We start from the raw sequence: 27,587 nt of genomic DNA, 5'->3' as shown, positions 1-27,587 counted from the left end.
TATTATTTATGTAATATGTTAAACACTAATTAATCCCATTTTTGTATTAATGTGAAGAACTAGAAAGGACGTGCATAAAATAATGTTCTTTCTAATTCCAGCTGTAATCACTTTGAAATTGCATACCTTTTACCCAAAAAGTGTATCAGCATTGCTCCGTTTGACGGTATACTTATGAAAGGAGGAGAAGGGATGACGTAGAAAAGGAAGTGTTGGTAGTGTACGTGTAGTCATCTTCTTACGAGTACGATGCCATCAAAATAATCGACTATGTTATCGATGTTCTTATTTGTCTGTAACCACTATCTTTTTATCACGGCAGGTTGCCTGCTAGTGTGACGTCACAAAGAGCATTCAGTTAGAAACGACTATCGTAGGACATGAATAGTTTAGTGGTTATAGGGTTGAATTCACCTCTACATGGTTGCGGCGCTTGCTTCCCAATTTACGGCATCGTGAGGCAAACTCGGGACTCACATGAATAAAAGGCGTGACGGTCACTAGGTCTTGAAAGCTCCTGATACGACTGTTAGACATAGGACGACGCAGTGAGCTGACCACATGTTAGTTGCTAAGGTGGACATAGTTCACTTCACCTGGTCGCTAACAAATGGCGTTGAAGCGGCTTAGGCTCATAAGAGCTGTTACGCCAAATGGTTTGCTTTAGGACATAAACAAATATAAATAATAGTAGTAAAAATTAATAGCTAAACAACATAGGACAAACTTGATGGCGAATGAACTGAAGGCTGGCCGTGACGTGATTTTTTCCATGCATTAAAGAGGTGTAGCTATGTACAAGCACTACAGAGCAAGCAAATGACAGATAGACTGATATGAATGTACGAAAACGTGTCAACACTGCAACCCTCTCATTTCCTAACGGCGTTTTAAGCGAATACGAAGTACCATTTTCAAACGCCAGCAAGCTTGTCTAAGGTTTTAATAAACTCTGCTGAAACTCTGAACTTTAGTAAACTCTTCCACAATATTTTATTATAGGCAACCAACGTTTATTTACTGGTGTGCAGACTGCATAGAAGCTAGGGATTGTTTTAGATTTTAAACACGAAATGGATAACTACCATTAACGTCATCATTACCAGTGAATATCTTAACAGATTCACTCCATTAAGGAACTCGATCAAGATAATCAGATTCACTCCATTAAGGAACTCGATCAAGAGATGAACGAAAGTCCCACTACGTGACACTAATAACAGATAGAATGTAACCATTGATTAAATAGATATCTTGTATGTCTGAACACAAGAAATACTATGAGACAATATTACATTTTTCCTTTAATCAGTGGGAATTTCTGAAAAATTGCTATAGGATGTATTTACATTCAGTGTTGGTAGTGAGTATTGGTTCTTTACAAATTTCATGAGTTATGAATTCACTATCATGAGGGTTTACTTATATAAGAAAATTAGTGTATATAAATAAAAGGAAAACAATTTCATTTTTAAATATTTATATATATATATAGATATTTTTGAACTTTTAATGTACAATATGTTTTACAAGATTCGTTTTGTGACTTCACACATTCTCTCCATCCATTTCTGTTGTGAATATAAAGTTTGATTCTGTCCTTTTTAAACGGTTTGCGTTATTTTAATTTAAAATCTTGTGTCGTCACAAATAATAAACCACAACATTAACATACATACTTTGTTATTAACATGAGATCAGTTTTTTTTTTTTTTTTTTTTGTTCTTCCTTTTAGTAATATGGGTGCAGATACTTCTCAGAATCATATCATTTTCAAATTCAAGGTTTATGTATGAGTACCTTCTCATAATAATGATTTCTTCATTCGGCGGGTGAGTGGGTAATCGATAACAACTAATTGCATTATGAAGGTCAAAATTTGTTTCCTTAGAATATAACAATAGCCACATGTTTTGTTTAACACTCACATATCAAATTAACAATATTACGTTTTGTCTCTCTCTCTTCTCATAAATATACATTTCACTTTTTTCCCAGCTATTTACAACCAGCTTCGGTGATAATTTCATACAAAGTAAATTTGAAGTAAACAGAGGTTTAACATTTAATGATATTGTTAGTAAACACCGTTTTTGTTTGTTTGTTTGTTTTCTTCACTGATTAACCACAATCTTGTTCCAAAAACGTGGTCAAGTACCTTCCTTTAAAATATCGTTATTCTTATTCATTAGCAGAAGAAAGTCAATACAAAGATGCAAATTTTCTCTGGCTGTTTACGATATTCATCCCAAGGCCAAACACTAAACTGTAATATACTAGTTATGATGATATTATAAATGAAGATAGTGGCCAATTTATAAACAAAGTTGTACCTTTATACAATTACAACTGCCTTATTTATTAAAAACTACGTTCTGTTTAATATTTCATACTACTACATTCAAGAATGACAGCAGACTTTTATCAACTGATTTCCAAATAATTGAGATTGATTTTTTAAAATTTTACGTATAACTTAGGTACAAAAGGTCATCACTCCATAATATTTCAGAAGCTTGTATAGCAGATCAAGGTCTACCACCGAGCCAAGATTGATGCAGATGAGATGAGTTTGGTTCAAGGTTTATAAGGTCCTTGCATTCACGTTCCACCGAAAAATAAAATAAAGAACAAACAATAGTTTCTATGGTTAACTTTTTTTAGACGTGACTACTTTTAGCATATATAAGACAATTGAAGTTTTTTTTTTTTTTAATATATCAGAGTTCTAGATCTAATCAGATTGGAAGAGTACACGAAAAACAAGGTAGAGAATTGCCATTTGATACAGTGGTTTGTACCATATTTTTTTCATGCTTACATCTACTTGGACTTAACATACCAATATATGTAACCTTTCAGTGATGGCTTCTATTAAATTTATGTTACTGTAATGTTAAACTGCAATACTAACAAAAGTAATAATGTTAAAGAAATAGTGTTTATTCTTATGTATTATTCTCTTTCCAATTCTCAATGCATAAACTATGTTCTTATGAAAGATCAAGCTAACAAAATGACATATACTGACCCTAATTCCCACAGCATAATTGCAGTATTCATTATATGATAATACGGAGCTCAGTTATTTGTGAAAAAAACTTTAGAAAATTGTTGAGTTGATTCTAGTATGTTATCTCTACAATACATTAATAGCAGCATGAAAATTGAGATGTAGGTGTAAATTTAAAGATTCTCCAATTAGAAACACAAATGAATTGAATTACAATAAAAGTTTGATTTACTGTAAACTAAACAATATCTTTTATCGTTCAAGGTGTAAGAAGAGTTCACGAGTTCAGAAGAGGTAAAATTGAATAATATTATCAGCTCGGGCTTGTGGTGTACAAAATGGCAGCTATTATAATTAAGACTTAAATGGCTTTGTTGAACCCATGTATTCATGGACCAATACAAATACAGAAGATATTTACATAAATTAAACAATATTTACATATGTAAGTAAAAGCATATCTTCGTTTCTGTGTTTTTGTCTCATACTGTTTTTATGTCATATCAAACGGTAATATTCGATATTATTTAACGTTTCAATTAAAAGTAAACAAAAGATTTGTACTTAATCAAAAATAAGAAATAAACTATGAGTGTAAAGAAATATATCTATATACCCATACGTGACTTATGTTGTGAAAAATATTTAAAAGGGTGGTTTGAGATACAAAACTACATTCGAATATTATCTAAAGATACTAGATTTCTTAATTTTTAAATATTTTGACTAGATTCAAAAGCCTCCGTCCCTCTGGCGCTACTAGATCACTGGATTTAAGACATCAATTTTTCTTTGTTTAACATAAAATTATAATTATAATTAGTACCTAATATATATGTAGAATCTTCCTTCTTACAATCTCATCTTACTATGTAAAGGAAGGTATAATACAGCTATTGATTTTTTATATAACATGAAACTATAATACATAACACATAATTTTAAGTTCCATTGTAGTCCAAAGCTCCAAAGTACAAAAACATTGCAAATGGAATAGTACATGCTGAAAAACAAGTACAAACGACATCCAACACTACTTCAAACCAGTATCCTTAATTTGATTTAATATCAGATGGAACATATCACTTAAACCTTAATTATTAAATAAGACAGCTGTAACTGACTTTGCGTTTGTTGTCTACTAAACACGAATCTTATCAAGATAGAAGTACAAATTTCTTTGAAAATTTATATTTCCGTCTTAATATGTTGTACCTTGTTTACACATAGTGATGATAATATTTTGTATAAGTGACTTACTTAATATAACAAAACAAAACAGAAATTATTTTTAAATTATACTGAATGTATTGGGATTAAATTTAAACATTGTAAATTTTGACATAAGCTAAACGTAACATTTCGTTTTGTAATATAAAAGGAAGAAATTATTATTTTCTTGACTGGAGATCTTGAATTTAATGGTCGAATTGTTGGATAGAAGAGAGTTGACGATTGTTTCTTTCGTGTGTTTTCATCAATATTTTGGACAAATTTGAACGATCGAACTATATACATTAGACCATTTGAAGTCCTTTTGTAATCGATTCAACATGTTCTTTGGCTTTCAGTCGCAAAGAAGCGATACTGGTGCTTCTTGGATCCGGACCATCTAAGTTCATTTTAGATTCGGTGGCGAGAGTCACTGCTGGCGAGAGAGACGATGCTAAAGACGACGTGACGAGAGCATTAGCGACGGGAGCGGACGCGGGGGAGGTTAAATACGAAGGATATCCTGTCTGTGGATGAGATAGAAACCCTGGTAATGCATGCGAGAGTGTCGAGTTCAGCAGTGGCGGAGCGAGCCACGGATCTACAGGTAGTGTGAGACTAGTTCCCGTGGACCGTGTGAGGGAACCTACGGAGTATTCATTAAGTCCAAGACGTGCCGCTTCCATCTTTTCCTGTCGTCTCCACTTGGCCCTCCTATTTTGAAACCATACCTGGAATTTAAAAGAAAGAAAAATATAAATTTAACAATTAATTCTTGTATTCTCTGTCTTAAGACAAGTAAGCATGTATAATTGGCATAAGTAAGACAACTAAGCAACAACATTATTCATGTCCGTGGATATTCTCGAGGTTCTGGTTTTCCTCACGTCCTCATTCAACCAATTAATTAATAATCATCCACTTCCATTAATTAACTACTTTCAAAGTATCTTTGGTGATGTTAAATTTGATATTTTATTTCATTTTAACATCGTTAAATCTTGAAAAATATAAATGGAAAGTCCATTTCAAAAAAGAGAGTGTGACGTTTCATTATTTTTGCGGTAAATTTAGTTTCAACATTCCAACATGCATTATTACAGCACATTCCGAATAAGAAAGAAAAAATCTCATACAAAGGAACACAATTTTAGACATTTGATAAACGACAAAGTCTATTGATATTTCATCTCTAGTATTATTTCCCTGTGGAATAGTCACTTTTTCTTTTTTCCAACAGTATTTTTTAAAACATTATCCTCTTATAACTCTGCTATGCTACTTGCTTTGATTCATATTATGAAACATTCAACCCCTTTCTCACACAAAAGTAATTTTTCTCTTTTTTGCAACAGACTTTATTTCTTATTTTGAAATTCTATACTTATACTAATCTAAAGTCATGTTGATAAAAAAAAATATGTGTACAAAAACATATAATAATACGCTAAAGTGCCTTTGGCAATTTTCAATAAATTAAATGTTGTTTAGCTTTTTAGAAGTACGTGAAATATATTTGTGTTATACTATAGAAGTTCTTCCTTTAATTAATTATTTTAATTAACATGTTTATATAGCGTTGAGATATATTTCCTTGCTATTTTCTGATGCTATCTACTTCAACCATTTCTAAAATGAAAAGTACAAAGGCGCATTAATGTTATTTTACACAAAAAATTATGTCGAATGAGGCATTTCGGTACTTTAAACCTTTCGACTGAAACAGTTTGTATCCTATTTGTAATCATAATATGGCATTTTTTAAATAAAAAAAGTAGTATTGATTCCGTATATAACTGTTTCTTGCAGTAACATAATTTCTGTACAATAATAATAACTGTATAAATTTGTGTAGAATAAGTACATATATGCAATTATAACGACTTATCAAAAAGATAGTCGTAAACCTGGTTCGTTTGCTGAGATAAAAATCCGAAGTGGTAGTAATTCTTTGACATTAAAAATATTAACTTCGATCTTTAAATACCATCAATCTCACCTTTTTAATAAAACTGACAACGTCTATAAACGATGTTAAACTGGTTTATTATTTGATATAATTTATAGTATCCTTTTCTTAAAACTGTTAAGTACACAACTTCACTGACTAGGTAACCATAAAACATGTCCATATCAACAACTATCCCATAATAATCACTTACATATATTAAAAACATTCTTCTTACGTTAATATGAAATTAACGTTCTACTAAGTATAGTGCATATGTATGAGTACTTTCTGCCCAAGGTACAGGTAAATATTACACAAACCAAAGTATTTTGTTATATAAAAATGTCGCTCGACAAAGGGACTGAATATAAAAGTCATGAGTAGGCTTGGCTTTTATCTTCAAGAACCACTGGTCCGTTAACATTAGTGTTGTTTACATCACATATGTCCATCATATTTTGATCGCACCTTGTATATCTATTCATTATATTTTACATATACATATATATATAAATACATTCATAACAATTCTTTCATTTCATCATTATTTATCTTTAATTACATTAATTATATTTATTTCATTATTATCCATTATATTATTAATATATTTTCTTATTAAAATATCGTCGCTTATTTAATTAGTCGTCGACGGGTGCGATTTCAAAAAATGTAAAGGACAAACGTGGGTTACAAATAATATTAATCTTTGCGGGCGCATTAAATAACAAATAAGTTAGATGTTGCATTTAAAGATATACATAGTAGCACTAAGATGTTATAATAAAGAAGAATCTCGTTCAAGTTAGTCGTTGAATAATTAGTTTTATAGAATAGAGCTTCTTTTAAACATAATCTTGGACAATTAAATTTTCAACACACATCAATCTAATATAACTAATCTTTGCTTTTAATTAATTATAAATCGAATTATAATTCCTCATATTAACAAGAAAGAATAAAAATCATTTGAAAATTAATTTTCCAGTCTACCTAAAACTCTATTTAAGCAATTCAAGTATTTTAAAGAATCGTTTTCATTATTGATATTAACACATAAACTTTAAAATGAAAATTTACAAGAATCTACAACTAACATGAATTTAACCTAATTTCAGTAACGGTAATCAGGTTACGTTCGAACTTGCACACGGTTCTAATAAAGTACATTGTACTGCGCTATCATGATTATGTTCTATATGATGTTGTAGATGTCTTTCACCGTGATTCTGATTTTGGTATGAAGTCCCATCTCTTGATCTCCAATTACGTCTATCCACGTAGTTCGCTGTATTTCTGGAATTTCGCCATACATTACGTCGATTATTTTTATATCTATTGCGGTTGAGTGATCTGACATCATAATTACCATGATTAGTTAGGTTAGGCGGATTCCCTACATAACCTTGTCTATTCTGATCATTTTGATTGCTAGAGTATACTCGGCTTAGGTTAGGTTCTGTATTATTCACACTCCGAATATTTAAATTCCGAACAGGCACCAAATGATCTGAATTATTCTTATTTTTACCCATTCCTGATTGTGGATTCATGGATTGTGGATTCATAGTATGGTATTGAGTTTCGTAGCATTGGACAAGCATCAATAAGAAACTCATACACTGTGTGGAAAATAAGATCTGTTGCAATTTAAATGGAAGCAAATTTCGAATCGATGCTATTATTCTCGATTCCGATTGCAAAGGATTAACGACCTTTAATTCGTTGTAGACATTTACAACAAACTCTACAACAGATTTATGCAATCGAGGATTGAAGTGTTGATTTCTAAGGGTGGCATCTCTATTTGCCAGCAAAAAGTCATTTTCATTACACTTACCAATGAATTTGCTCATATCTCGAATTTCACGCATCTTAACACTGGACTTTACCTTCTTTTTCTCATTCCTTGTTCTTGTTGAGTGATAGTTCCTATCCATGACATGCTGTGTCGTCACACCATCTATGTTTTGCTCATCAGTACTCTTCGGACAACTTTCTTCATATTGCTTGTTAGCTTCGTCAAACCTCAGTTCTATCTTCTGTTCCATGGTCTTGTTAGATTCGTTGGACTTCTGTTCCATGGTCTGGTTAGATTTGTTGAACATCTGTTCCATGGTCTTGTTAAATTCGTTGAACTTCTGTTCCATGGTCTGCTTCAATTCTTCATATTGCTTGTTTATCTCGGTAGACATCTGCCTGAATTGTCGCTGTAAAGCTAACAAGAGTCGATCCTCTGATGACAAACCTGGTGTTCCACTAGTTTCACCTTGGTCACTAGTAAGTGATTCCTGCTGCATTGTTTCGTTGACCATTTTTCTTATGCTTACTTTACCACTTCGCAATATGGTTAAGTTCGTATGCATTAACGGTAATATAAAAGTAAATTCAACCTTACTCTTCTTCTTCGGGAACTGAATTTACAAAGTCCCGGGTGAGGTAAACCAAAATTTTTACAACGACTTATCAAAAGATAGTCGTAAACCTGGTTCGTTTGCTGAGATAAAAATCCGAAGTGGTAGTAATTCTTTGACATTAAAAATATTAACTTCGATCTTTAAATACCATTAATCTCACCTTTTTAATAAAACTGACAACGTCTATAAACGATATTAAACTGGTTTATTATTTGATATAATTTATAGTATTCTTTTCTTAAAACTGTTAAGTACACAAATTCACTGACTAGGTAACCATAAAACATGTCCATATCAACAACTATCCCATAATAATCACTCACATATATTAAAAACATTCTTCTTTTGTTAATATGAAATGAACATTCTACTAAGTATAGTGCATATGTATGAGTACTTTCTGCCCAAGGTACAGGTAAATATTACCAAACCAAAGTATTTTGTTATACAATGATTGTCAGGTGCTTTCACTGTACAGAAACGTTCAATCAAAACTTATTTGTCTTTTTAAAGATACGTTCACTTACGTAAAACCTACAAAATTTCTATTGAAATTAAATACAAAACAAAATCGAATTAAATATTGACATCATAATAGTTTTAAATACAATTTAATACATTACTCATGATAGAGCGCAAGAGTAAATAAGGGAAGTATTTCATTCAGATATAATTTTGTGCGTCAGTAGTATGAAAATCTCTTCTGAGGAGGAATATTAATGGTTTTATTCTAGATCTATATGCTCATTAGTTTGGGTGGTTTTGCGTTCTATACAACACGTAATGTAAGCTAAATGAAGCGTGGACCAATAGCTTAAAATGGGAACTTTTTTTGTATCCAAAGGGTTTAATATAACTTTCTATCTCGATGCTACATAAGATTAGGCATACAGTTGGACCCGAACTTTATATGAGACTTTCTTGCATCTCTAGAGTTTAACGTCACTTTCCATTGATGCTATATGAGATTAAACATGTAGAACCTAACATGTAGTTTAAATTGGGCTCTTTTCTTGTATCCATAGAGTTTAACGTCACTTTCCATCGTCGAAACTACCTAAGACTGGACACACAGTTGGACCTAAAGTTTAACACGGGCCCTTTTTGTATCTATAGAGTTTAATGTAACTTTTCAGCATCGATGCTATTTTAAAATTAGACATATAGTTGAACCCAAAATTTAATATGGAATCTTTTATATATCCATAGAATTTAACGCCACTTTCCAGCATCGATGCTATCTATGACTATACATACAGTTGAACCAAAAACTTAACATTGGATTTTTATGTATCTATAGAGGTTAATGTCATTTTTCAGCATCAGTCCTATCTAACGTTATTCATACAGTTGGACCTGAAGTCTAACATCGGATCTTTTCTTGTATAAAAAAAAGTTTAACAATTTTTCAGCTACCTAGGACTAGACATTCAGTTGGACCTAAAACTTAACATGTGACTTTTTATGTATCCATAGAGTTTAATGTCAGTTTTCAGCATCGATGCTGGATAAGACTAGGCATAAAGTTGGACCTGAAGCTTAACAAGTAACTTCCTTGTATATGGAGTTTAACATGACATTTCATCATAGATGTAAAATCATGAATGTCTGCTACCATAAGACGTCGATATATTGCTTATCCTGGAATTCAAATCACATGAGTTCTCATCAGGATAGAAACCAGTCTAACTCACCGAAGTAGAAACACAAGGAATTCAAACCATGAAGAACTAAATGTGAGCAACTTGTGATTAACAAACATTTTGGTTTTGTGTTTTACGGGAGTTCTTCTCTTTCTCCTCCCCTTTATCTTCATTTTACCGGTTCTTCTATTATTCACTTGTACTTCTCTGTCACCCCTACCTTTCAATCTCAAGATTTTAATCACAGAACGTTAAAGATTTCATTTAATTTGAAGAATATATTTTAGATCAAATCATCATTTAAAATGTTTGTTTACTTTGTGAATCTTGTTTTATGCCTTAAAGCTAAACAGTTTATTTAAAGAATACCCTTCCAATAAGAATTTTGGGATAGAAAATTAGAGAAAGTATCGGGGTGTTCATTTGAAAAAGAGAGAACTAAGAAATTTTATAGTGTTGTTCCCAACAACAGAATAACAGGGAAATGTTTATTTGTAGCTAATAGTTACTTTAAGAAATGGGGAAAGCCAGTAACTAATTATTGGCTTGATAACGTTTGGTGTTAGTAGAAAAGCTCGAGTTCTATAGCTCAGTGCAAGAATTTCGAGTTGAATAAGTACCCATCTTCTCATCAGTATCCGCTATTGCAGTAGTAGATACGAAGACGTATCTTTTTCATGGAAAATTGGTTCCGGGTATTTTCTGTTAGCCACTCTAGAACAAAACTAATCTGAAAATATTTTTAAGGTTGTTGAGAAGAGCGTTAATCTAAGATATTGATACAAAAGTTCCATGAACCAGTTCATTCTTTGCAAGAGTTGAGTTGATTTTAATGTCTCTTTCAACTATATGAAACGGACATACTAATTAACGCGGAATCTGAACCACGTGAGCTTTCGCCGGGAATCGAACCCGTGTCTCCAAGCCAAAGGCGCGAAGGCTAATCGCTTAGTCACGAAGGAGCTCTTTGTAAGAATCTTAATGGAAAGAAGGCAACTCATACGTCCAGTGATAATGGTAAAAGTATTAGTTAAAGACGATAAACTTAACGTGGTTTGTCTTAAGTTGAATGCCCCGTATATATCATATATATGTGTGCCAAAATTAAATTTTATGTCTTGTATTACTTGAAGACGCAAAAAATTAAACCATTATTAAGAATAAAATACTATATATAAAAATTGACAGTTGACCCGATCAATCTAGAAACACATAATATTGGATTTGAAGATCTTATAAAGAAATAAGAGATTTTAATTTAATTTTTTGTATAAAAACAAAAAAAAGGAAGGAATAAAGAGAAAATTAGGTAATTTTGTGTTCTCTTTTAGAATTGACGTCTTTCATTTTTTTTAAAAAAAATGTTATCATTAGATGATGAAATGTTCTGACAAAACTTTATTACATTCTCGCAACGTGCTTGCTTGACTAATTAAACTTAGTTACATATCCTGAGGATCCATCAACGTGTAATTACTAGCGTTATATATTTTTGTTGTTTGCTTTATAAAAAATACCGTAATAGGAAGAAAGGAAGAAAAGGGCCTAAAGTTGAGAATGTGTTGAACATAGTTTTAATTAAACCTCTTTTTAAAAAAATAAAATTAAGAACATTCATAATGTGCTCGTAAACTTCTTTATTTATTTTAGCTTTGTCACAGAGTGGGATCCCTCCAGTCATTAGTTTAAAATTAAAAGAAAAGCATTTTAAAAATTTACTCATGTTTCTAATAGATGCGCTGAAAAAAAGGCACAAACTAAAATTAATCATATTTTTTAAAGAAAAAGGTAAAAAAATACGCGTAGTTTCAAATAGAATGAAATAATAGTGTTTCAGAAGCATTTTCTATATTTAATTGCAAAGATTTCGAACTTTTTTTTGTTGGTATGATAAACTGACGTTTCTCATATCTTACTTTCAGTAGGAATTTATCTCTTTTTCTCATTGGTAAAAGTTATAGAAATCTTTTTTCAAATAAGTTTTCGATCAAATTATTGTTTTTGATTTGCAACGATCCAATTCCTTCAAATATATATTTCATTTCCTTTTTTGTTCGATTTTAGTTCTAGTAATTTATTTTACAATTAATCCCCCTTCGATTGTTTAAGAATTTCGTTTTCAATTTCCATTAAGTTTTATAGAATGTATTTTCAACAACTGTTGTACATCCTTTGCCTCATATGCTTATTTAATTTTTTTCGCGGTTTTCAATAGTTTTATTTATAATTTCCTTTATATTTACAACATAAAACATTATTATTCACTATTTTATGTAAAGTTATCATATACTATACAGAATATAGTTAAATACACACGCACACATGTATTTTTCACTGCCGAAGAGATGGAATCAAAAGGAAAAATTCAGTTATTTATTTCATTGTTCATTTAAAAAAAAGCATTAAATTATATTTTTAAAAAAAAATTCTCAAGAAACAAAAATGTTAAAGAATGAACAAAAATATTTTTTTAAAAAGATATTCTTTTTCATACAACTATTACTTTTGAATACTATTGAATACTCTGTCATTTCCATCGTGTGGTCATTTCCGATAACAACAAAAATTCAAGGTATGAAAAAGTTTCATTTTCGGTTCCAAACAGTATGGTTGGTATGTAAAGAAAGCAGGAGCTGCTATATATTTGACATTTTATATTTATGTAATACGACTTTTTTGTTTACTTACGATTGATCTATTTAATTTTTATAATTTCTTGTTTCAGAAATTTAGGCAAAAAGAAGATACAATTGCATCTTTTAATATAAAGTTTGTAGATCAAGGCAAAGCATAACCATTGTAAATTCCATATATAGCACATTTCTTTGGAATCCACCGGAAACAAACAATACTAGAAATACATCATACTTGACCCAGTCTCTGAACTATGCTCTCCAGTTTCAAGAAATAGGATTAACTGCAAACCCACAACTTACGTAAGCAATGCGTTCTGTAAATCTTTACGTAATTTGAATTTTACGTAAGTCGAATTTGTAAATTACTTAATTGTAACTTCGTAAGAAATTGTAATGTTTAATATTAATATATCCACAAAATATGTGTATATACGTCTGTGCAGTATAAAAATTCACATATTACAAATATCGTTACATACTAGAGTGGTTACCAGAGCCGCACACGCTGCAAATACGTTCGTATGCGCTAGTACTTATAATTTTCGAGATTTATTGTGTAACTGCGAATTGATGTAAGTCGGAGGCTACTGTTTCCAACTCTTGCACATCCCTTGCAAGTAATTTTCTAACGTTTTTCTGTAATTTTCCTTGCTTCCGTGCTATGTTGTTATTTATTTATTTTTAACTAGTTGTGAATTCTTTCTTCCTAGGAAACCTAATATGAATTTTCATGAAACATCTAAAATGTCTAGGTATAAGAAAACAAATATATCAAAAATTCATTACAGGGAAGACGGCGTAATCATATATAAAAATAAGTCTTCATATTTTAAAAAAAGTCCTTACTGTTAGTATTTTTCATCTTTAGATGCTGAGGTCAATTGCAAGAATTGACATAATGGAATTGTATTTTTTTTATAAAAAATACTTCTTTTTATTCTTATATTCAAAGATGAGTTTACGAGAAGCCCAGGAAAAGCTTTCTTTCTCAGAGGAAACAAGCTCTCTCCGGATATATATTTTTTAACTTTCCAAATAGATAATTTAAATGCAAAATATGTACAGAGCTCAACTCCAAACCAGGAAGCGAGCAACCAAACTACATTATATAGCGTTTGAAAGCTGTTTTTATGTGATAAACACAAAGCACAATTACATATTTCAAATTGTGGGAGAAAGATGAGAATTGTTATTTAGCGAAAGTTTGCAAATCATTTCTTAAGATTCCGAATATTTAGAATATCAATCAGGATATATTCTAGCACCTAAAAGTTAGGAAAACCAGTCTTAGTAAAACAAAACAAAAGATGTATGGCAATACTACCCACTAGTAAAAATATCTAAACTCTCTACGTTTTTTGTAACTTTCTTATAGAACAAATGCAATAAAATATTTTGTTTAATGTTTCATAGTAGCCAAACACGATAGGTTAGAGAGGTGGATCTGACATATAAGAAAATGGTAACTCGTATATAAGAATGGGGTGTTGGTGAAATGAAGGTAGAGAGTAAAACAAAATAGAATATAGAGGGGGCGCGGTGTCTCAGTGGTAGAGCGCTTGCCTCTGGTGCATGGGGTTCCTAGTTCGATCCCCAAACCAAATAAGTCTGTGGTTGACAATAGCGTGCTCGTGGATTTTCTCGGGGTACTCCCGTTTTCTCCCACCTTCTCATTCCACCAATCCTTGCATTATCATTCACTTTCCTTCATTGCCTCCCTTAGCCTAACGGGCATAATCGTGGGATGTTAAACTCAAAAAAAAAAATTACTTTTTCTCAAAATGGAATATACAAGAACTCTTAGAAGACTCATGGACACAATACTCCCCACTAGAAATTCCTAGCATCATCTGATATCCAACAAAGGATCGTTTGCATTATCATCGTACCATTTACCCCTTTAACTTCTACAGCAGCTTCCCTTAATATCACTAGACAATACAGAGATATTTCGCTCTCATAATTGGTTAAAATTTATTGTTTCAACATTTATATAGAAATTAATGAAATTATAAATAACGTTATTGAAGTAATTTGAGTGATTATCGTACATGAGGGATTTCTACACACATTACAAACGCGTTTTTCATTCTCACGTTAAGTACTTGTGCATTACAGCAAGATAAGAACAGAAAATTATTTTACGAACAACAACAATAATAGTAATATAAATACATACGTAGCTGTTGCATTAATGACTGACTGGCAGTCGATGTGGAGTGTAAAAATCTATTTACATTTGTGACATTCTCTTTCTTCCTCTTTAATTTATTTGTTCTAATACTAATAATTCATGTTGTATGTTTTACTAATGTGAAAAAGGTACAACAGTCTATGAGACATTTATGTGAGTAAGTTGTTATCAGTTGGTTATTAACAGCTGCTAAAAAACAAATTCTTATTTCTAGAAAATGGGCCTTTTTCATGAAAAAGTGATATTTGGATCTTTAGAAAAACGTATCATTACGAACATATATACACACTGTAAGTACTCAATATGTAAGTGTATATTAAGTATATAAATGTATGCGAATATGAATTGTAGACCGACGTGATTGATGATCTACGTATAGTCTTATTCATTAATGGAACAAACACCTTGTCTCTAGATTGAAACATATGGTACCAACACTACTACCAAACAACAAATCAATATACATATACACACACACATTTTTACCGTTATAAACAATAAAAATAAGGAAGGAAAACGAAAAACAATGATTCTTTTGCGTTTGTTAACGTTGGGGAAGGAAGAACACCTTTAATTAGGCGCAGAGGGTGATCGTAGAAAGATAAGAATCACAGGAAATTTGTTTCTTTTTTTTTCTATGTGTATAACCTAGTAGGAGATTATTTGGTTTCGACCCGGTTTCATGGCAGTTAATCAATACAAAAAACTTCTCTCTCTTGGATATACTCAACACATTTACAGAATAAGAAACTATGTTCATGGGGGTGTGCTATGAAACGAAACATAGAAATCCGTAATTCCATATGTACACTCATGTCCAAAATGATTGTCGCATATCTATAACTGTCTTCTTGTAAGAATATAATTTGATAAAGATTTTTCAGGGTACTTTTAATACTGATACTATGTGTATAATCAGGAAATGTATATTAGTGGTAAATTTCATAGGGAAAGGATTATAAATACGAAAATTAGAATGAATAAAACAAAATCTTGCTAAATGGAGAAGAAAGTTTTATTTTCGTTTTATTATTATTATTTACTGTTGTTTTGACATGAAATTTGTCACATACATGTCTTTGCCGATTATACACATACAAACATTATAAGAAATACCGGGCGATTTCGTTATCAAATTATATTCCTAAAACAACATATTTATAGACATGCGACAATAATTTTGGACATGAGTGTACCTTAACTATTTTGTTCTATTTAAATAAAATAATAATAGAGTTTTGGAGGCATTTTACGTCAATACAAATACATCTCGACGACTATCTGTTATTTTCTGTCTGTAACATCTATTTTTTGTAGTTTTTGTAAAAAATTTGTTTACCAACAATGCAATAAGCTTGCGAATTACAAGTTAGCGCAATGACAAAGTGAACAATTAACTGTGTTCTCTGTTCATTGCAGCATATAGCTTATTCAGATTTCTTCCTTTAATTAGGTTCTTTGAAAGAGGGCTGAAGAATCGTAATTAGACTTGAAGTCTTAATCCTCAACAGTGATGATTTCAGGAGTTGGCTAAGAATGCGCATATTTTCGATCTTCCTTAACATGGGCACCAATATTACTTTCATCCAATGTATTGAAAATCATCGTCCCGGGAAAAAATCTGAAATCCCCACTGCTCCCGGAAATGCCAACAAAATGAAGCCAGTGCTAAATTATACAGTATAAACACTGATAGCACAATATTTTAAATCCAATAATTTTTTGAAAGTGTTAATCCTTGCCTAATTGGTGTGGACAAAAAACGTCTAAAGTGATAACTCTAAAATTTTGTACTTTCATAACATTTCTTCTTTAGATGAGCATAGCTAATGTGAAAGAAGTACTGTTTGAGACCTCCAGTTGGCAGTGACAAGGAGAATCAATCTTAATGAAAGGAGAGAAGTGTGTAAAAAAATAAATAAATAAATAAAAATAAAGGTAGGAAGGCGTTGGTTATTCGCGTGGACGTTAAAGTAATTGTTTGAACAGTATTGCCAACCCGGGACAGTAAATCTATACCGGATAAGATTTTATAAATAATAATATGAGAATAAAATCAAAGTGGACCTACACCACTGAAAGCACAATAATCAGTGATTGTTGTCCGTTTGGCATGACTGGGGATCTACGACGCACGCACACACAAACACAAAAACACACCCCAGCATAAACACGAAACAGGGAAGAGAAAGAACTAGAAAAATGCAGTAAACTGCACAAGACAAAGTATGTCTACTGTAGAGAAAGATGCTGTATTTAAAATACGCGTGCTCTGTTCACTGCGTGACATCATCGCCTAACTAGAATATACTGCTGATCTGGAACCAATTTACGTTGTTTGGCAACTATGTTTAAACTTCCAACCTTCTTTCTCTCGTCCCCAGAGTCGCTCCCACAAGAAAAAACGAACAATTATTGTCCGTACGTACACATACCTTTTTTTTTCCTAGTGGACTCTTCTACTTCTGTCATGCGCAGAAGTGTCGAGAGACCTAATGCCCGAGGGTAAACTATAACTGTCGTAATTATCACCAGGAGAAAAAAAGATGAAATATTAATTGCTATATACTTTGTTTGGATTACAACAAAACATAAACTTACATCTTATCGTGGAATAATTCGAACTAAAGAAGATTCCACTAGGATTCGAACTAGGGCTTCTTACATCTGAAACACGAACTAAAACCATTTAGCCAGAAGAAGGTTTTATTAGTAAATCTGTTTAAATGACAATTATATTGTGATTGTATTTTTTTTTTTCGATTTTGTAAATATTAACTCAAGAAATCGGATTTTCGATTTGAGGACTTTACACTAACGGTACACAGTGGACCATAGGATTCCTTTCTACTTCGAAATTATTTTTCCCATAGAAATTAACATTAACACAATTAATCAATTTTCTAGCCACAGAAACATGAATATGTAGGGCTCAGGAAAAGAAATTAATAACTATCATTTTGCAACGTTTACAGGAGAGTAAAAACATATATACGAGGGTCATTTAACTCGAACTGGCAACACTGCTACGATTGGAGTGTCGTGTGGGCAGGAGACAAATAACGAACGTAGCGTGTTCCTTGGATGTGTACGAGTCAGTTCAACGCTGCTACGGTCCCATATGGCGGTGTGAGTGGCGAGTAGTACTGTTAGAGTGATTCTTGTGTGAAATACCACCCTAACGCAATGTTCACGCGTGCAGAATAGCGTGTGTTTATGAAATTCCAGGTGGCACGAGGGCAAACTACTAAAACGATTCACAAAGGATTAGTAAAGGTCTGTGGTGAAGCTGGTGTACTGTATCGGACAGTGGCGAGATGGTTGCAGCATTTCAGTCAGGACGACAGTCAACAGACAAAATACACGGTGGAGGGCATATGCGCTTCCAAGACTACGGACACTGCTTGACGGTGATCGACGCTGGACTTATAGTGAATAAGCGCAAGAGCTGAACATTTTGGGGGGATCAGTGTTCCGCATGCTAACACAAGATCTTGGGATGCTGAAAATTGCAGCCAGATAGGTACCCCATGCTCTGACCAAGGTTCAAAAGTTGCATAGGTGGGAATGTGCGCGCCTACACCATCAACGTTACAATGGGGATGGTGATCACTTCTTGCACCACATTATTGCAAGTGATGAAAGGTGGGGAAGAACCTACGAGTCTGAATTGAAACGTCAGTCGAGTGAATGGTGGCACTCAGAACCTCCACTACTGGAAAAGCTTAGGCAAGAGCCAGCAAACGTGAAGGTGATGATGATAATGTCATACGACCACGTAGCCATTATCCTGTCACATCAAGTTCCACCGGGCGTTACCGTCAATGCTGCATACTATGCTTCATACCTCAGTCACCATTTGCGACCAGCATTGCGGCGCAAACGTCCACACCTCCTGGAGTTTGGACCAATTCTCCTACATGACAATGCCAGATGCCATACAGCTAATCCAGTACATACTCTGTTACGACGATGGGGTTGGGAGGTACTGGAGCACCCGCCATACTCCCCGGATATGAGATCCTGCGATTTTGATCTTTTCCCAAAAATGAAAGAACCTCTAAGGGAAAAACGTTTCAGAGACATTCCCAGCATTCTTCGTGTCTTAAGGCGCACTGACAACACCCTCTTACAAAGTTGTGCTTTAACAGATATTCAACGGTTACCAGACATCTGGCGAAGGGTTGAATAGGCTGGCGGAGACTACATGGAAGGATTGTAAGTTTCTTGAGATGAGTGATTCACTACATTCCATTTCACAACTATGTTGCCACTTTGAATTAAATGATGACCCTCGTATATGTGTTCTTTCTGTAACGAACAAACATACCTAAGTAAAATGAAAATAGCATTATTGTATTTAAAGGCAAGTAATACTAAAGTAAACCATACGGTATGAAGGCTAAAATCAAAAACTGCAAGGTAAATAAATAAATATAAAATTAAAAAAATTAAAGTAGTTTCTGAACAAAAATTCTGACAGACCATGCTTATGACAAATGCTCAAAAGCGCTAATAGGCACGTGGAATTACAGGTCTGTGTGAACGTTCGTGTTCCGAAACATTGTTCATAAGCAGAGGAAAAAAATGTTTACGAAAGTTGTACGTAAACCGAATTGTTCGCAAACCAAGAGTTTGTAAACCGAGATCCGTACTTGTAAAATTATTCTATAATTTCTGAGGGGCCGCGGTGCCTCAGTGGAGGAGCGTTCACCTCTGGTGGATGGGATCCTGGGTCCGATCCAAGTTTGCGCCAAGTGAACTTTGTGGTGGACAAACACCGTGTGCGTCGGTTTCCTCGGGGTTCTCCCGTTTCCTCACACTTTCTGTATTCCACCATTTCATTCATTTCTCATCATCATCGTCTCCTTTAGCCTAGCCGGTGTGGTCCCGCGTAGCGTAGTCGCTAACGCTCTCGCCTTCAATGCGAGCGGTCCCGGGCTAGATTCCCGGTGGGGTCACTCGGTCGAAAAAGTGTAACACGCTTTTTAAGGCCAGCCACCCTGAATGAAGTTTTCCTGGGTTTTCCTCATTCACTCCAGGCAAATGCCAGGGCGGTACCTAACTTATAGGTCCCAGGTCGCTTCCTTCCTTCCCCAACCCTTTCTTCCTTCCCTTTCCCCGGATAGCGTGCTCGCCAAGGGACGTCATTCCTCAAATCGTGACAGGCTAAATGGCCTTAGATGCCGAAAGCTCTGAAATCTAAATCCTAAATCCTAAATCCTAAATCCCTAGCCTAGCTGACATAAGCGTGGGACATAAAACTTAAAGATTTCATTTCATTTTCTATAATTTCTGCTTGTGATCAAAGGTATATTTTAAAAATTATTATTATTATTATTATTATTATTATTATTATTATTATTATTATTATTATTATTATTATTATTATTATTATTATTATTATTATTATTATTGTATAATGCAATATTAAATAGTTGAAATGGAATAATGATGCAGTTTAACATTTAAGTTTTTCCTGCCGGCGACAAATGTGAGAATCGAAGTACAGTCAAAGCCTATCATTCTGAGATTCAACTAAGTATTGGCCTATATGCTCAAAATCAATTTTTTCTTATGTTCCATTTGTGTGAAGAAGAGCTTAGAGGATATTGAATTAATTGTCTCAGATCCAATGTTGAATGAAATGTTACATATATTCCATTACATACGATAAATAAGGTTGAGTTCTATAGTGCCTAATCATCACATTTGTAAGAATTCTAGTTTACATATTAAAAATTATCTCTAAAATTTATCCTACTAATACCTACCCTGTTTATCTTACATCTACAGCCTCATACTAGACTGCAGCGGTGGATAGTGCTAATAAATAAATAAACAAAGCAAGCAAAGCCTAGATAATCTTTATTTATTTTTCTTTTTAAATCATGAACTTCTACATAGAAAATTGGTGAATTTTGAAAGTGGGATACAAAATGTTATTTTTAATAATATTCAATTGTGTTTTAATTAGATAGAAAAATGGTGCACAATTGATAAAGTAATTTTAATATTTAGTTTAAACAATACAACAATGAACACAAATGACTAGTAGAAAATTTGAGAACCCAAATTAATGAATGCTTAATTGTTTTAAGAAAGTGCCTACTTCACTAACATTCTTGTTAGAAAAACGTTCTGTAAAAAATATTATAATACACGTTTTAAAGTAGTAGGTTTCCGTTTATTAAAAATAATAAACAAAAAGGAAAGCTTTCTGTAAATACTGTGATAGTCTTAAAGAATACCACAAAACTTGCGATTTGTCTTTTCTTCCCCCCTCCCCCTCAGGGATCAATTTACTTGATATATAGAGACATAGAGAACACATACACACATCAACTTCACACGCAACTTCACAACTTATTTGCCAGCGCAAGAAACGAAAATGAAAAACGTATATTTTCTTTTTTTAGTTTTGATAAACAAGGTATAAAATAACAGGGTATGTTATCATCACATCTATATCTAGCTTTAGCGTCAATTCATATATGTGTATGATGTTTATCATTATGTAGTCAGAAAGAACAATCAATTTGAAACGAAATGGTATTGAAGGTAATAATGCATTATAGAACTTGCAGAATGTTGAGATATCAAAAAGGTGTGGGAGGAAACAAATGAACAATTGAAGGGAAAGGAACGAAAAGAAATAGATTATGCATTTTATATTTGGCAGAATCATTCTCATGGATATATCATTAATGAAAACATCAAGTTTTCTTTTCTTATAAGAAATGTCTTTATAGAATGCTAATACAAATTGCGGAACAGAAATATCGTTTTTAAAAAATGTGGCTTTGACGTTAATGTACGTATTTAGGAAAACAAAATGGCAAAAATAATGTCCAAAGCTACACTATATTGAGATGAAAATACATACATATAAAGAATAGTAATCATTAAATATAATTCCACATTTTCTTATTGCTCTAGAATACATATATTATAAATGATTGCTTAATAGCGTAGTAAAACTTTTATGTGGGATATGGTAGAAATGAGGCAAATTTCCATTATATTTTATTATCCTCAGTAATATTAAATATTTACTAAATAAGGCTTTCGTTCTTCTAGAAATATTGCTTCTTTTCTTTTACTAAATACATAAAAGCTATAGTATAAACTGAATTGAAATTCTTCAGGTTAAAAATTTTCTACAAATTATGTTGTAAGCACAGAACAGATTATATGCAAGAGTAAGTAATGTTAAAAAAATTAGCAATATTCGCCACAGTTCTATTCCAAATTTATCTTTCTTCTCATATACTAAAATTAGAGAGATTCCCGTTATTTTTCACACTTTATTTTTTAAACAAGAATTTTACGAATGATACCAAAAAAGGATCAAAAGCTTATAATCTTTTGGGGATGATAAACAATGCATTAAAATATTGCAATCTTGGCCATTGGATCAGGAGTCACAAAATTTTTGAACAGGCCCTAAATCGAGTTTCCGTATTTTGTACGAAATAAGCACATCATACTGAGTGAAGTGATAGTTTGGGTTTGGCTACACTGTATGTAGTTCTCCAGATATAAGGCATACAAGAACATTTTTGATTGAATTATATTGGATCTTTTGATACAAAAATGAAGAATTACGATAGAGTTCTTTCTTTCTAAAGAAAAATGTTTGATCCACTTTCATATAGATGACTAACTTGGGTAGAAAAGTCAGATGTATCAGATGTAAAAGTGTAAAGAAACAAATATAGTATTATTTATTTTTAGAAATGAACTTATAATAATAATAATAATAATAATAATAATAATAATAATAATAATAATAATAATAATAATTATTATTATTATTATTATTATTATTATTATTATTATTATTATTATTATTATTATTATTATTATTAAACTTACAAACTACGGTATGCATAAGTTTCGGAAGTCTTAGACAACAGCTATATTCGTCCATCTGTCTTTCTGTCAACAGGTATCAGCAAAAACAGTAAAAGCTTTCGAGAAACAATTTTCTGCAACCGGTTAAGCGTCCTAAGAATAAGTCTCATCTCCTCGGCTAACGCTTTATTCAAACTGGAAGTGGTAGAAATAAACATTTATCCGGTTTTAATGTTTATCGCCATAGAACACAAACGATAACAGGAACCAACAAGCTGTTGTTTTTTTTAATCGATTCTGCGTAAGAGAGCATGTCATTACAACCTGCAACACTCTATCAATATCGGAAGTGATTGAAATATTTTATTACTTCTGCATTCAATATTGATTTCCACAGGGGAAAAATGGTCAGACATCGAGAAGTAGTTTTTTGCAATCGAGAAAAATGAAATCTTTCAATTTGACGTCCCTCGGATATGTCGGTTAGGCTAAAGGAGACGGTGATTATGAGAAATGAATGAAATGGTGGAATGAAGAAAGTGGGAGGAAACGGGAGAACCCCGAGAAAACCCACGAGCACGGTGTATGTAAACCACAAAGTCTACACGGTGGGAGCTGGGATCGAACTAGGGACCCCAAGCACTGGAGGTGAACGCTCTACCATTGAGCCACCGCGTTTTTTTGCAATCGACTCAGCATGTCAAGGGGCTTATATATATAGGGGGGTAAGAAACTATTTGAACAAACTTCCGGAGCTGATTCCCGACACCGAAACCAGCAAGAAAAAAGTCCTCTGGAACTTTGATCAGTGAGGGATAGTTTCGGCGATATAAGGTGCCGAAAGTGTGGGAAAATGAACTTCAGAGGGCTATAATTCAAAAACAACGCAAAATAGAGAGTGCGGTTTAGAACATAACACTCGAAGTCATACGTGCTCGATTGAAAAATGTATGCTTCAATTCTCTTCAAGATTCCGCTCTGGGAAATACCTGGCACACATCTTGCGGAGGTTTGAAACATACATTTTTCAATTGAGCACGTATGGCTTCGAGTGTCATGTTCTAATTCTTACTCTCTATGTAGCGTTGTTTTTGAATTACAGTCCTCTGAAGTTCATTTTCCCACGCTTTCGGCACCTTATATCGCCGAAACTGTCCCTCACTGACCAAAGTTCCAGAGGACTTTTTTTTTTTTTTTTTGCTGGTTTCGGTGTTGGGAATCAGCTCCGGAAGTTTGTTCAAATAGTTTCTTACCACCCTGTATAATTTGCAACGTAGCAGTATATTAATAGGAGCCCCCTTCATTCAGCGCTGTTTTAATGATGTTGATATCTGCAAATACTCGTATATTGAAAGAACGTTACGTCTTGTATTTTACTACTATTACTACACGTTCTACTACTACTACTACTACTACTACTACTACTACTACTACTACTACTACTACTACTAATAATAATAATAATAATAATAATAATAATAATAATAATAATAATAATTCGTTTTTCCTAAACATTTTTCGTAGCGTATCTATTTAATTATTTTGAATGATAATTTAAGTAGTCATTATTATAACGCTATTTAATCACCCATTCTTGTAATTATAACCTCCCAAAATATTCAAACAGCTCTTCATTTTCTACGTAAAAGGAGCAGCGGCAGCCTTGTTTTAATCTCTGGAGACACAATTTTGTCACAATTAATTAAAAGAGTCGAGAATTCATTTAATGTCGTCTTCGTTAGTCATTGAGGCTTTGCTTCAATAACTATCTTCCGAGTATTTAAAATCACAGCTGAAAAAGAAAGACAAAAACAATTTGGAAAGTGATGAGGGAAGAATTACAATATATATAGCAGAGAAAATAAGAAGATTTCTGTTTTAGATTTGTATACCAATACCAATAATAATCAAAATAATTATATCAATGCGTAAACTGAAGGCAGGTTTTTCTCTTTAATATTTACGTATTTCTTTTATAGGAGAAATTCTTTTCAATTTATTTTCATTCTAATTGTCTAGCAATCTTGCTTTTAGTCTTCTTTTAGCTACTTTTCTGACAACAATAATATAATTCACAAAATTAAACATGCTTTATTATGGATCGCATTATATATATATATATATATATATATATATATATATATATATATATGTGTGTGTGTGTGTGTGTGTTTTAGTGGGAGAGAGAAAGAGGGAACATACCTTTTGTCCTTTCTTTTTATTATTACTCTCTTTCGCAGAACATTTTTTTTCTGTTGTTTTGACATCATAAATTACATTAGGCCCCATTTTTGTTACGTTGCTGCTTACTTTCTTTGTGGTTGAGTACTTCTGGGATTTTTTCAGTGGTACAAACATATTCCAAATGCATTACATCTCTTTATATACACAACGGGAAAAAATTACATTAGAAAAGCCTAACAACGAGCAATATTATTTCCCTCTTTTTCTTTCTTTCTTTTTTTTTCAAGGACTATCTTTCTAGCAATGGGATTTAACAAACTAAAGTAAAAGGGCGGTCCATGGGGTGGGATGGTAGGAGAATAGTGAAGAGTAGAGAGAGAGAGAAAAAAGGGGGCCCGGTAATGGGCGTTATATGGAAATAATATCTAATTTTTGATGACTATTACGGGGCCTAATCATATGAAGGACCGTCAACGGCGCTTGTGAGCCCTGCGGGATTTGTCTCAACTCCAATGTCCTCGGGCACAGCACTGCACCAATGAAGTTTTCAGATTCATCTCTTTCCTCTTCCTACATACTCTGTCATAAAAGCATTTTTTTTCTTTTTTGTTGTTATTATTTTCATAAGGAAATAAAAAATCTACCTATTTGACTTGCTTGTTCCTTCTTTTTTTCCTCTTCTGTGCCCTCACGAGATCCCCTCCTCCCTAACCCGCGCTTGCACCTCACTTCTCTGTTAGAAATAAATTGGTTTTGAACTGATACATTAATTGTCAATTTAGCGCTATTCTTCACAAGGGTAATGGCTTGCTGAAGCTGTCCCAAATTGAGAAAATCTAATATAAACTTTCCTAAAGGTTTTGCGAGACATAGAGCGAGGTTGGAGAGCGTGCTGCGGAGACACTGAGTGAAAAAAAAAGAAGTTTGTAGAAAGCATCAGAGGGGCGTGTGAAGGAGGAGGGGGAAGAAAATCAGCCAAGACTCGCTTCAAATGGAATACGCCAGCGCCAATATAAATACGCTGTAAGAAATGCGAGACAAAAAGAAAAAGAAAATACCCCTTTAGCAATGGCCGCCATCATCTTATTTCTTCTCGTGATGTACTACGTCTTGTTTTTTCTTTCTCTCTCCTCTTCTTTTCTTTCTATTTCTTTGTACATGCAGCGACTTCAAACAAAAGAGACGTAAAAAGATTACCAATATTAAAAATCTTTCTCCTAACTCCTCGTTCCTTATATATACTGCTTCTATCATCCATAATTTTACGTCTTTTTTCACCTCTTCGCGCGTATTTACCATATACATACACAAATTTTATTTTTTTCTTTTTACAAAAAATTATAACAACAATAAGAAATTAAAAAAAAATCAAGCTCATTTCAATTTTCTACCATCATGCCTGGAGTAGATTTTTCCTTTTTTGCTACCCCGTCTTTCTCTTTCTCTCGCTTCCTGATTCAATGCTCTTTCAATTTTTCCCTTACATCCACTACCACTACCTTTCGTCGCTCTTCCCTCCCCTCTTATCCTTATATTTTTTTATCTAAAATGTAAGAAGTTAAAAAGAAGAAGAATAAAAAATTGAGATGGGTGGGACTGAAAGAAAATTTCGTCAGAAAATGAGTTTCATATGAGGATTGGCAAAATGTAATAAACGTTTCTATGGAAAATTTCCTTTCTCTCCCTCTTTTATATTCGTATATTTAAAATAGAAATTCAGTTATAAAAGATACAAGATAAATATATCAAGAACAAGTATCTTCTTGTTATCTTTCTCATTACCGGTTTTTTTCTATGCTTCTGCTGAGTAAGTGATTGCCTATATAGGAAAAGAGAATCAAGAAAGAAGATAAAGGGGAGAATGGAGTAAAGAAATATTATAAAACTATTTATTTAATATTACATCATCATATGCAAGAAGGATTTCTTTTTCCGTGTAAGGAAGTACGAAAGAAAAACTTTGACATCACGAAAGCAAGTAAACCGGAAAATATGAAGAGCTAAAATAAATTATAAACATAGGAAAGCAACAACAGGAAAGTACATGTAGATGAAAGCATTTTAAAAGATAATGAAAGAATTTTATAAGATAATTTAAAATATATATATATATATATATATATATATATATATATACGGGAAATGAGTATTGTTTAGAGAAGGAAACAATGTAAGAAGTGAGTAAGACACATTTAATTAAAAAAAGAAAACATCAATACTATGTCCTAATTTAATAAATTATATACATAAACTATTAAATAAACTTCTAATTAAAATGTAACATCTGTTAAGTAGAAAATAATTGATTTGAAGTATCATTTGCAATATTATTAAATTAAATGATAATACATAATACATTTCAAGTATTTTACTTTGTTGACAAACTGAATCTAACTAAATTAAAAGACAATATATTATTTTTGAATTATCAATTGAATTTTATGTACTTGAAATTAATTATATTTTCTTATTTTAAAAATATC

The 27,587-nt window shown here is 32.5% G+C and overlaps 1 protein-coding gene across 1 annotated transcript in view; it reads right to left on the bottom strand.

Annotated features, from left to right (window-relative positions):
* Nucleotides 1-1,464: 1,464 nt before the first annotated feature.
* LOC145678328 (retinal homeobox protein Rx1-like) overlaps nt 1,465-27,587 on the bottom strand; it is a 162,101-nt gene continuing 135,978 nt past the window's right edge. Inside the window, exon 3 of the mRNA XM_081748348.1 lies at nt 1,465-4,956. Within this exon, the coding sequence (XP_081604474.1) occupies nt 4,531-4,956 (426 nt within the window). The 3' untranslated portion in view covers nt 1,465-4,530. The remainder of the gene's footprint in view (nt 4,957-27,587) is intronic.

Source organism: Thermobia domestica, chromosome 2 (genome assembly GCF_964235325.1).
Source record: "Thermobia domestica chromosome 2, izTheDome1.hap1.1, whole genome shotgun sequence".
Taxonomy (NCBI): domain Eukaryota; kingdom Metazoa; phylum Arthropoda; class Insecta; order Zygentoma; family Lepismatidae; genus Thermobia; species Thermobia domestica.
This window is presented reverse-complemented; position numbering and strand designations above follow the sequence as displayed.